At 38.5% G+C, this 12505-nt stretch overlaps 1 protein-coding gene across 1 annotated transcript; it reads right to left on the bottom strand.

Moving 5' to 3' along the window:
• Nucleotides 1-8847: 8847 nt before the first annotated feature.
• On the bottom strand, nt 8848-11138 carry LOC149815608 (chaperone protein dnaJ C76, chloroplastic-like). The gene is made up of 6 exons (XM_089990676.1): nt 10744-11138; nt 10406-10580; nt 9947-10139; nt 9713-9819; nt 9410-9608; nt 8848-9154 (listed from the first exon to the last, which is right to left on the bottom strand). Exons 1-6 carry the CDS (start codon nt 10836-10838, stop codon nt 9027-9029), a joined length of 897 nt encoding a protein of 298 aa, XP_089846802.1. The 5' UTR covers nt 10839-11138; the 3' UTR covers nt 8848-9026.
• Nucleotides 11139-12505: the final 1367 nt, after the last annotated feature.

Raw genomic sequence — 12505 nt, 5'->3', positions numbered from 1 at the left:
GGTGTTAGACATATTCGACATGTGGTATAATTTTATCGCAAAAATGCTTAAATACGTAGTTGCAAAGGTCAAAAGTGTCCTAACGGTGTTAGATATTTATGATTTTGGACATAAAAAAATATAAAAAATTATAGGGTTTTTTAGAAAATCGTGTCAAATTATGCATACAATACAATCATTTTTTGTATATTTTACATATATATTTTTGTAATTTTATTTCGTCCATCTCTAAGCCAATGTATCTTTTCTATAAACAAGCCATCTCGAACTCGACTCATTTAACTTGAGCTCATTATGAGTTTCAACTTGGTTATGGCTCGCCACAGGAATGAGCCAAGCTTGAACACAAGCTTGGCTCGTTCAGCTTGTTTACCAGCCCTAGGGGCAAGTACCTTGCTAAGTACTCATCCTAATCGTTGGATCATGCTTTCTTGAGAGATGCACACTCCCACCCATAGTGACTAAAATTTTAAAAGGCAACAAGTATTGTATATTGAACATTTTTATGTTTCCCACATCTTTTTAGACAAAATTCTAGCCGAAATAAATAAATTTGAACAGTTACATGTTATAAGACAATGAAATATATAAAACATGAAAAGACAATTTTTAATATATATAACCAATGCAAAGTGAATGCCATGATACAACAATATTTTTAAAATGGATGAGGAAATATCATGTGAGTTTTTTAAAAAATCTCGCAATATTTATCACTATCATCTGCTTATAAATGGACGGCAGATAACTGCAAAGTGCACATGGCTTGGTACAAATTATGTGTTTCTATTTTCCATTTCCCTATTCCCTAATAACAAGAAAGCGGTGTTATGGTTTGGATGTCCCAGCCAGAGGTGCCACATTAATAGTGACCCTGTTTTGGTATCCATGGTGTAAAAATCCACAAGTACTTTCCCCTGCTAACCAGGTATATGGTTTTCTGTTGGCTTTGACCTTGTGGCAAAAGATTCACATCTTGAGTGTTGAATTGGTGATATCCCTAAGCTTAAATGCCTTAAATCGACCCTCCTAGCCTGGTGTGCAGAGCCCTTGCAGGCACATTTCTAGCTTCAGTTGCCTCAAAACTCCACTATATAACCTATAATTTGAATGTATGATTCCATCCTTTTACGAAGAGTGCTTCGGAACACACTTTCCAAAAACATAAACTTCAATATATAGGTATGTAAATGATCCAGGCACAATCAGATTCCAACTAATTCTGAGTTTATTTAGTCAGGTTTGGTAAGCAAAACCATTCCTGGTTCTTGTTCAAACTTAGATTCAGATGTAGCATTCTCACATCCATGTAGGAATCTGAATCGAAGTCCAACTTAAAAGGATCCAACCTGGTTATATTTCGGATCTATTAGTGTCTATGCTATAAACAGATTCAAGTTTAGTATAGGCTCCATGCATCAAGTATATATGGATTAGACTCTGAATCCAATTATCTTACACTTCATAATATCTGACCAATTTTTTAGCTATTTACATCCTTGTACTTGGCTGGCCTCTTGATGTAGACCCAAGGGGTTTGGCGTAGTGGGATGGGGCCTAGACCTTTTGATGGGCAATCTAGGTTCAAATCTCATGGGCGTCACCCCCTACATAAGCCGAAAACTTAGTGACTCCCTGGTATCAATGGGTAAGCCCTCAAAGTTTTATGCCAATATGGACAGAGGTGGTTTCTCCAAGTTAAAAAGAAAAAAAAACTTGGCCCCTTGGTGTAGTTGCTCCTAACACACACCACCTGGGGTTGCTCGTGTGGCTAGTTGGCGGTGTGTGAGGGCGTTGAGATGAAGATGTTGGACCAATCCCACTAGCATGTGAGTGTATATGCAACTTTTTGACAGTAGTGGGGCATGCAAGAAAAGGAAATGTGGTCATGGAACGTCACAGAGAGGTGAGCCCCGGATATCAAATTACTCACACCCGTTCATATACCAATCAGGAAAGATGACTGTGTCATCTTTGAGATTACATGTGCAGGCATGAGTTGGATATAAACAACAACCAGCAGTGAAGCATGAGTTGTGTTACGAAGAAAAAGAGAACACACAAAGTTTATGTGGTTCGGCTGACATAGCCTACATCCACGATCAAAATGGAGTCGACCTCCATTGATTTTATTTTCCTTATATCCCCTTCATTCCTCTTGAATAGCATATATAGAGGGAGGGAAAAAGAAGATTACGATAGTACAGACTCAATCTCAACAAGGCAACAATATCCCAACTGTAACAGTATGATAAGAATAAGGAAACAAAAAAACAAAAAAGAAGGGAGACTCCAGCCAGATCACGAATCTAACTTAACACTCCCTCTCAAGCTGAGGGCGATATATATCCAAAGCTCCCAACTTCTTTAAGATATACTTGAGACGTGATCCAAAGACGGTCTTTGTAAAAATATTTGCAGCTTGCTCTTCACTTTTAGTATATACTATTACTATTTCACCACTTTGCACATTTTCACAAACATAATGACAATCGATTTTGATATGTTTTGTTTGTTCATGAAAAACATTGATTATCACAATGAAGTTGTATGGGTTGTTTTGGTTCAAATCCCATATTCTTGAGAATAGCTTTAGTCCATATAATTTCGGAGGTAACAACAGCCATAGCCCAGTACTCTGTTTCTGCACTAGATCGAGATACAACCTTCTGTTTCTTGCTTCGCCAAGAAACCAAGTTACCACCCACAGTCACACAGAAACCCATTGTAGATCTTCAATCTGTACTATCCCCTGCCCAGTCAGCATCAACAAAAGCTTCAATATCACAGTGATTGTTCCTTCTCATACAAATTCCCTGTCCAGGAGATTGCTTTACATATTTAAGTATGTGATTTATCGCATTTAGATGTGACAGTCGTGGCGCCTGCATATGATTGCCAACCTCACTAACAACATAGGTAAGATCTGGACGAGTGATTGTTAGATAAATTAACTTTCCAACAAGCCGTTGATATTGCTTAGGGTCTTCTATCAATTCGTGTGTAACTTTGTCCAAGTTGTGATTTATCTCTATCGGTAAATTGACTGGCTTTGCTCCAAGTTTTCCTGATTCACAAAGTAAGTCAAGAGCATATTTCTTTGTGAAAGATATATACCTTTTTCTGAGTTCCCAACTTCGATTCCTAAAAAATATTGAAGGATACCCAAATCTTTAATGTCAAACGTTGTTTTAAGATATTTCTTGAGTTCTAATATTTTTTTGTGGATCATTGCCAGTAACAAGAATATCATCTATATAGACCAATATATGAACAATCTTGTCATCTTTTTTCCATGAGAACAATGAATTATCGGATAGACTTCTACAAAAACCAAAACTCAAAAGAGATGTACTTAGTTTTTCATACCATGCACGTGGTGACTGCCTCAATCCATAAATTGCCTTTTTAAGTTTGCATACCAACGTTGAATCTCCTTTATTGTCCAGCCCCTGTTGGAGTTGCATATATACTTCTTTTGTACGGTCACTCTGCAAAAAAGCATTTTTCACATCTAATTAAAAACATGTCCCAATTAAAATTACTAGCCATAGATAAGAGAATTCGTAGAGTATTCATCTTAGCCACATGAGCAAACGTTTCTATATAATCTATCCCTTGAGTTTGAGAGAACCCCCTTGCGACCAATCTAGCTTTATAACGCTCCAGAGATCCATCACTATTATATTTCAACTTATACACCCATTTGCAGCTTACAATTTTTTTTCCTGGTGGCAATGACACTAAGGTCCATGTTTTATTCTTTTCAAGGGCTTGAAGCTCTTCTTCCATGGACTTTCTCCATTCAGTGGAGTCATTTGCTTCTTCAAATGACTCTGGTTCTTTACCTTGGGATATACTTGAGAGAAACACCACGTATCTTGGAGAGAGATGAGTGTATGCAATATGAGCCTGAATCGGATATTGAGTTGCCTGGAATAACATATAATCTTGGAGCCGACGTGGAGGATGAATTTCACGATTTGATCTTCTCTGACTAACATTTACTTTCTGAGTATTATCTTCTTCCTGAAGTTGAGAATCAGACTCATTATGATGTGAAGCAACACCATTTCTATCATTCTCCCCCTGAGATTGATCCTCCTCGATGGGTCCAGAACCTGTAGAAGGAGAATCAAACCACTCAATAGGTAAAGCATTATTGTTAGTGGTCATAGAGGATGAATGATTATAATGCTTATCAAAGTATGGTCGATCCTCAATAAATTTAACATCCCAAGAGATATACATCCTCTTGTTGATATGATCGTAACACTTGTATCCTTTTTGAAAGGGAGAATATCCAAAAAAAATACACTTGATGGCTCAATGATCAAGTTTGTGACGATTATGAGGATGTTGCCAAACATATGTTGTGCTTCCAAAAACTCGCAGATTATGGAGAGAATGTTTGGTTCCTTGAAGAACTTCTATTGGAGACTTGTAACTTAGAGTGCTAGTAGGGAGCCGATTAATGAGATAGTTGGTCGTACAGATAGCCTCACTCCAAAACTCAATTGAAACATGAGTCTGGAACAAAAGAGAATGAGTAATGTCAAGAAGATGACGATTTTTACATTCCGCTACTCCATTTTGTTGTGAGGTACTAACACAGGTTGTTTCATGCTTAAGCCCATGAGCATCACGAAACATAACAAATTTCTGGTTCACATATTTTTTTCCATTATCTGTCCTTAAGATTTTAATATGGGTAGCAAATTGAGTTAAAACCAGATTATAGAATTTTTGAAATTGAAAAAATACCTCATCCTTAGACTTAAGAAGATATACCCAAGTAGTCTTAGAATAATCATCAATGAATGTCACAAAATATCTGAATCTGTTATACGAGAGCACAGGTGTTAGCCCCCACACATCAGAGTGAACTAAATCAAAGGCATGAAGCGATTGAGTTTCAGAGGATTCAAATGGTAACCTTGCAAACTTAGAAAATGACACACTTCACATCGACCGTAATCAAAACTTAAATCAGAAAACAATTTTGAGAATGTTCGGCTTGACGGGTGTCCTAGCCGAGCATGCCATCGCTCTCCAACAGTCGTTGATGATGCCTTAAGAGCCATTGGATGTGCATTGAGCACATATATCCCGTTACGTTCCACTCCTTTACCAATCGTTCTCCTGGTTGTTTGATCCTGAAAAATCACCTTAGATAGAGAAAAAATAACATCACAGTTGTGAATTTTGGTGATCTTACTAACTGATAAGAGATTAGAAGCAAGTTGAGGCATAAACAAAGCTTGGCTCTCGTTCTCAGAATCAAAGAAAGAGACTAAACATTCTCCTTCAACAGATATTTTTTCATCGTTGGCAATGGTCACAGATTTATGTGCAGTGGGTTACATATTGGTGATGTCGTTTTTTGAACCAGACATATGATCAGAGGCTCCAGTATCTACTATCCAACTTGATGGATCGATAATGGAAAGAAAGGCTAAAGAAAAAGTACCTGAATCATCGTCCTTTACAATAGTTGCAGCAACGGTCTTCTTTGAGAAATCACTCAGGATTTGGGTTAACTGATCAATTGTAAATGTCGACTCGCTGCCTCTGACAGCCATGTGAGCACCCTTAGATCTCATATTCTGATACTGGTTTTTCTTATTTAACTTCCAACACTTGTCTTTAGTATGATTCTCCTTTTTGTAATAAGTACAGAACAACTGGGTAGCTGAATTGGTATGACTGGTCTTATGTTGATCACGAGAGTTATCAAGATTGGTTTTAACCAATAGAGCCGATTGATTTTCGTTGACTTTGGAGGATGTCTGCATAACCTTTCTACAACATTCTTCACGCATGACAATAAAACATGTTGTATTTAGAGATAGTAATTTCGGCGTGATCAATATCTGGCTACGTAATTGCTCATAGTCATTGCCCAAATCGGAAAGCATTTGAAATAGTTTCTCTTGTTCGCGCCACTTATTCATAGTAGCCAGGGAGTATAAGAATCTAATTTATCCCACATTGCCATGAGAGCCCCAATGTATTCACTGAAGGATTGATTTTACTTTTTGTGATCTTTTATTTGCATGGCTAACTGATATCGACGAGCAGCATTGAACTGCTCACCATACAACTCTCGGGCTGCATCCCAAACAGCCTTTGTCGAGTCTAGGAACAAAAAAACACCAAAATTTTTGGGCTCCATTGAATTCAGGAGCCAAGCCATGATCATGTGATCAGAAGAGATCCATTCATCGAGTTTAGGATCATCATCAGAGGGTTTTGGTATCTTGCGAGTAATATGACCCAACTTCGATTTACCACTCAAAAATAGCAATGCAGATTTCGACCACGATAGATAATTTAATATGTTCAAAGGAACAATGGTAATCTTCATAGTATGACTAGACAAGTCGTGACATTGAGGTATACATGTAGCCATTGGATTTGAAGAAGTGTTTGTGGTCCGTGAAGCTGCTCCTCGGTCGTCGGCCATGAGATAAGAAGGAATAATCCATTAACAAAAAACCTGCTCTGATACCATGTTACAAAGAAAAAGAGAACACACAAAGTTTACTTGGTTCGGCTGACATAGCTTACATCCATGATCATAAAGGAGTCGACCTCCATTGATTTTATTTTCCTTATATCCCCTTCATTTCTCTTGAATAACATATATATAGAGGAAGGGAAAAAGAAGATTACAATAGTGCAGACTCAATCTCAACAAGGCAATAATATCCCGACTCAATCTCAACAAGGCAATAATATCCCAACCGTAACAGTAGGATAAGGATAAGTAAGGAAACAAAAAACCAAAAAAGAAGGGAGACTCCAGCCAGATCACGAATCTAACTTAACAAGTTGGATATAAACAATCAGGTTAATGTACGACACTGTTTCTCTTCCCATCATCTCCTTTCATTTAAAAGCCACTGTTTGTTTCATTCCCATGGAAAGGAAGAGTCTTGCATGGGAAAGAGCATGGATTTTTAAAAGGTCCTGCCAGTCTTCCCATGTGTGGGAGGAGGCATGAAAGATTTATACATGAAAAGAGGATGGTGGGAAAAAACTAAGGCTCACTTGTGCCAAGATCCCTCTATTAAGATATTATCAGTGTAGCCCTGCCCATTCGTTTGCCACCGTGGTGTTTAAATTTAGATGCCACGAGTGATTTCGATCTCTATTGATAGTTTTAAATAAGGTATCTATAGAAATTTCAGAGTAACATGAGCTATCTTTGGCCTCTTTCATTTTTCTACAAGATATTTTAATGTCCCTGACCTAAGTTTCCGGGAGGAGAAACTGCTAGAAGGATTCAAGTAACATGACCTTTTTCAGGAAGTATCCAATTAGATCAAGGACAGTCACTAAAGGTGGTGTAGGTGCAGGATTTCCTGTGACTTAAATCCATTGCAAAGTCAACATAGGTTTTAGGCTTTCAGCCATTTATAAATACGAAGGCTACGTAGATTTTTTATTATGCATGACTAAGGTGGCAGATTGGCATAAAAACCAGTAAAACAATTATTTTCATATTTGATTGTTAAAATATTAGTAGTAGTAGTTGGATTTCATTTAAGAATTTTTACGTTAACTCTTTATTTGCAGTCCCGTGTTGCATTCTTTCCGATTAAATAGATTTCACCATGTATCAGAAGTCAATACAGTATAGTGACTAGAGTTTTATAATTTTTGCATGATGCTTTGAATGATAGAATTGCTTGAGTCATGTTACTGGAGGTGCTGATGAGTGTGTAGTTTGTTAAATGTTGTGATTTTGTTATTTAATTTTCTTTCAATGGACATAAAAAATTTTGATGAATAAATGTAGATTTATACTTTTAGCACTGTAATCAGTAATGTGCTTTCCTGGGGATAGAAATCATTCCATAGTAGAACCTTTTTATCCTCTCGGTGTTCCACTCTTGGACGAGTTGAGCTGAACCATGCATGTATGGCATTGCTTATGTTTCCCACTGTAGTTCTTAAACTTGGAACTCATATGCACGCCTTTAACTAAGCTCAAAGAATCCAACACTGATACACCATAAGCAAAGTGGCAAATTGGTACGCATGGTCATCATCTCTTATAATGCTGATATGGGGCAATCAAGCAACGAGATAGGCTCAAAACTCACAGGTTAAACAGAACAAGTCTAGGGCTTCAAAGATTTAGACTTATCTCAGCTAACTTAGAGGTACAAGCCAAATGGCCTTGTGCATTTTCTGGTAAGTCGTGCAAAGCCATTGTGTTAATCCTCTCTCTCTCTCTCTTCTCTCTCAAAACTCACAGGTTAAACAGAACAAGGTTGAGCTTGGCTTTGTTGTTTGTTGCTAGCTGTCTGTAGTTTCTTTTTTTTAGCTTTTGTTTTTCTATATTTTAGTTTTGTTTTCTATTTTGTTCGGTTCATGGGTTCAACATTTTGTTGATCTTCATGAGTGATAATGTTGATCTCTCTCTCTCTCTCTCTCTCTCTCTCTCTCCAAAGCATAGTTTACTCCTTGAAATTACATATTGCAGGTAGAATAATAAGAGTGGATCAAGTCTACAATATGGTCCCATCCAGAAAGTGGAATCCATATCCCACCTGCAAGGCTAAGTTTAGCGTTGGTCAGTTTCTCTAGGTTCAGATTGGTGCAGGACTGTTGACCACCGATGGCTTCTAGACCTGATCCTCCTGCCATGAGTTGACAGTAGGAACAAATTATGTACTCGCTCAAAATTAAACGAGTGATCTTACACCATCCAGTATATAAAGATCCATTCTTACTAGATTTGCTTACAGGTTATTCATTAGGGATATCCAACCAGGGGAAGGCGAACAAGCTGATATGTGTGAGTGGAGACAAATGCAGAACCTGAACCTTTATGCGTTTTTCACTTGTAAATTTTGCTCAACCTTCGAAACTAAATTTATGTACAGAAATTATGGTGCATACTCGTGAATAAAATCATAAGCAACTAGTATTTGTATGGTTACAAACTTCATAATTTTGAGGTTGATGTATTCCATAAACATTGATCCATCTGGCTTCATCTGCAAGTCTTTCTTCTAGGAAAAAATGGTAAAATTTGTAATCCATGACCACATTTTTAGAAACTCCTCCATCTGCAGCTTTAGCACAGCATCCTTTTGGGCCTTGACTTGTGCTGGTGACTCTTGTTCCAGTGAATCTTTCTCTGCAGTAAGGAGAACATAACCAGTGATAAGGAAAGTATGGAGAAATAAGTTGGATTGAACTAGGGCCACAACTTCAAAGGTAGCCAAGATAAGCACCATGAGAGAGAGAGAGAGAGAGAGAGAGAGAGAGAGAGAGAGAGAGAGAGAGAGAGATTCGTCAACACCCTGATAGTGGCAGTTTCATTTTCGCAAGGAAGCTATACAAGGTTACTTCTAGAACGATTGATGTTTGAGGGCTGGCTTTAGTGTGTTACCGTATTGCTTTTGCTGATTTTGGTTGCAGAGCTTCTTGAAAGCTTTAGCAGCCATAAAGGCATCTTGTGGCCTTTCCCACCCTCCTCCAAAGACACCATGACCTGGCTTTGGCTGGGGTTTGATAAGGAATTCAAGCACAGGCAAGTCTTCCCTATCAACCCAATGGATGCAATTGACAGGGCATGAATCCACTGACACCTGTCACCATGTGATAGCACTAAATTTTCATTTCATATCCATAATTCTCATCAAAAGAAAAAGATGTGTACACGCACGCGCGCACACACACACACACACACAACCTCAATCTTCTTATCATCATCTCCAAATTGAAGTTTGACACGTGCGCATCCTAGAGCTTCATCCATCATGAATGTATTACTGGCATGATGAACGCATTCTCTGCAACCTGCGACCAGTTTAACACCTTTATAGCTTCAGTTCTGGAAGAGGGGTGCTTTTGAATCAAGTGATGTTGGAACACAAAGAATTGGCACACCTTGGTTGATCTATATCTTAGAAAATGATAAGGTTACCTATACATGAATTTTCATCCACAAATAGAGCTTGAGGTCTTAGGGGTCCATTCCATAAGCTAGTAGCAAAACCAGAAAAATTGCTGCTGACTCCTGCTAGACCTTTGCCAGTAGAAGCATCATATCTCCTTCTCAAGTCATCTCTCATCAACACATAATAAGCTTCATTCAAGAGCAGAGTGAAGTCATGACCCTGAGAAGCAATTCTTTGTAAGTTACAAAATTCCAAGCCTATAATGTTCAGTAGATTTCTCCTTGAAATAAACTATGAACTGATCAAGTTGCTAAAACCGCAAAAGAGACGGTGGAGAGAAGCATTAAATTATTGGTCTTTTAGTTTCACAACCAGAACTTAGAATATATGTTCAAGGAATTCATCTTATTTGTGTAAGATGGTTGTCCTACGGCAGGGAAGAAACATGAGAAGCAAAAAGGGTGGGAATAAAAAAAGAGCATGACCTCTTGACCAGCAATGTCAGGGTGGTATTGCTTCTGGAGCTTCCTATATGCCTTTCTGATTTGCTGAGGAGATGCATCCACTTCAACACCAAGTAGTTTGTAGTAGTCTGTCCTTGTTGCTTCCCTTTCTTGATTTATACTGCAGCACTTGATCCCTCTGTATCTTGGGCCCATTCTGAACCAAAATCATTTGCTAAGAAAATTTTATGGGATATAACTTTGACATGGCAAACTTCTGAACTGCTATTTTTGTTTGCATGGTACCTTTTGGTGCCGCTAAACTACCCATGAATTTTTTATGCGGATGGTGATGATTATGAAGAAGATGATGATGATACCTGGACATGGTGTTCTGCAAAGTGGCGGAGTTTTTATTTGTTAAAATTCTTGGAAGGTGAAAGGGGTGGATTGAGGCACTTAGGTTCCTTGCCATCCTCTCTCTCTCTCTCTCTCTCTCTCTCTCTCTCTCTCTCTCTCTCTCTCATAAGGTCTTTGCTGATGTTACGCATATATCTCAAAGACCTGCCTCTGCCTTCAACCGATCCTCATCATCTAGATGTCTGGTCCTTGATGAGTTTTATGTTTTGTGTTAGTTTTTTCTGTTTTTTGTGTAAATGGTGTTTTCGGCTCTCTCTCTCTTTTGTTTTGTTTTCTATATTGTTCGGTTCATGGGTTCAACATTTTGTTGATCTTTATGAGTGGTAATGTTGATCTTCTTTCGTCTCTCTCTCTCAGCCTGCGAATAGATATCTCCCATAAATATCTTCGAAGAATATTTTAGAAACAAGAAAGCGACACATTGTTGTGTTTGGGAAACAAGCCCCATTCGCTGGCTGCTGCCACGTTCATATGTAATTAGCTTTTATGCTTCCAAAGTTGTGGGGGCAAGGGCTAATCATTTGGGAGGGGCAACTTGTGAATGTCACGAAGTTGACTGGACATCACAAGTTCCAACCCATGGAGCGGTTTTGGAAAAAATCAGAAGGGATGATTTTAGAAGAGTCAAACATGACCATTAAACCTCAACAAATAGGGATGATTGGCTTCCCTCCCTCTCCCTCTTTAGAGGTGCATCCATTTTGATTCATTTTCTTGGGAAAGTTCAGTGGATTCTTGCAAGTGCATGACAAAACCCATAACCACGGGCGGCCAAGTGCCATGGCTATTTGACACAGTCAAGCCAATCACATGACAGCATTTCATGTGGGGGCCTGCACTCTGTAGTTGTGAACCCCGTACAATCTTGTGATGTTATTAGCTAGCGTCACCTTTGATCTCAACTCTCCTATCTGCTCACAAATGGATTTTTTAACATTTCCGTACAACCTCCTGCTCATTCTTCTTGTGGTATGAGGGCCTATCCTTTCCAGGATCGGATCCAATTAAAGTCTTTTTTTTTTTTTTTGAAAGGCAAGCTGGAGTTAAGCAGACTCCTACCAGTTATACAACTATATCATTGGTTTTTGAACCTGCAATGCTCCAATACAAGGTGACTCGCTGCTCCTACCAGACAAGCGGGGCTCCGGTTGGTGGGATCCAATTGAAGTCTTGTTTAGCGATCGTGTTCAAAACAATTAAAATAGGCATTAAAACATGAAGGAACTGGATTTAGGTGCTTTGGTGATAGCCTATGTCCATAAGAAAGTCCAATTTACTAATAAAGAATCAATATACATGATCCGGTCCACACGATGCATTCTTCAAAAAGGAAGGCATTTCTTCTTAAACTATACCTACAAAAGGTCTTTGACAGTATCGTGCATGAACATGTCTCTTCTCTTGGGAGCACATGGTGTGATTGGATAAAAGCACTCCTTGAGACCTCTATGGCTAGCATGAGATAGGGAACACAATCATGCCTTCCTTATGAAATGGCCGCGGTTGTTAACAAAAGAAGAGAAGAGTTGGACTAAGTTCATTAAAGCCAAATATGACCTGCTTGTCCTGCCATGAAGATGGAAAGGGGGATACGAATGTAGTAAGGGTTCAGGTACATGGAGGGGATGGTTGTAAGTCCTAAATGTTTTCCTATAGGCCATCCAATTGACAATTGGAAATGGTGAAGTTTCTTTTTGGAAAGACCCGGTTGAAAGAGATATT

This window comes from Nuphar pumila, chromosome 15 (genome assembly GCF_984573655.1).
Source record: "Nuphar pumila chromosome 15, dmNupPumi1.hap1.1, whole genome shotgun sequence".
Classification (NCBI taxonomy): Eukaryota; Viridiplantae; Streptophyta; class Magnoliopsida; order Nymphaeales; family Nymphaeaceae; genus Nuphar; species Nuphar pumila.
The sequence above is the reverse complement of the archived record's forward strand: the minus strand, read 5'-3'. Positions and strand labels throughout refer to the sequence as shown.

Excerpts from the sequence above, each read along its gene's own strand:
- LOC149815608 (XM_089990676.1), bottom strand. The coding sequence starts at position 10,838 with ATGGCAAGGAACCTAAGTGCCTCAATCCACCCCTTTCACCTTCCAAGA. Across the intron at positions 10,140-10,405 it reads CTGACATTGCTGGTCAAGAG|GGTCATGACTTCACTCTGCT; the intron begins GTCATGCTCTTT and ends ATTGCTTCTCAG. Across the intron at positions 9,155-9,409 it reads AAATCAGCAAAAGCAATACG|AGAAAGATTCACTGGAACAA; the intron begins GTAACACACTAA and ends TCCTTACTGCAG.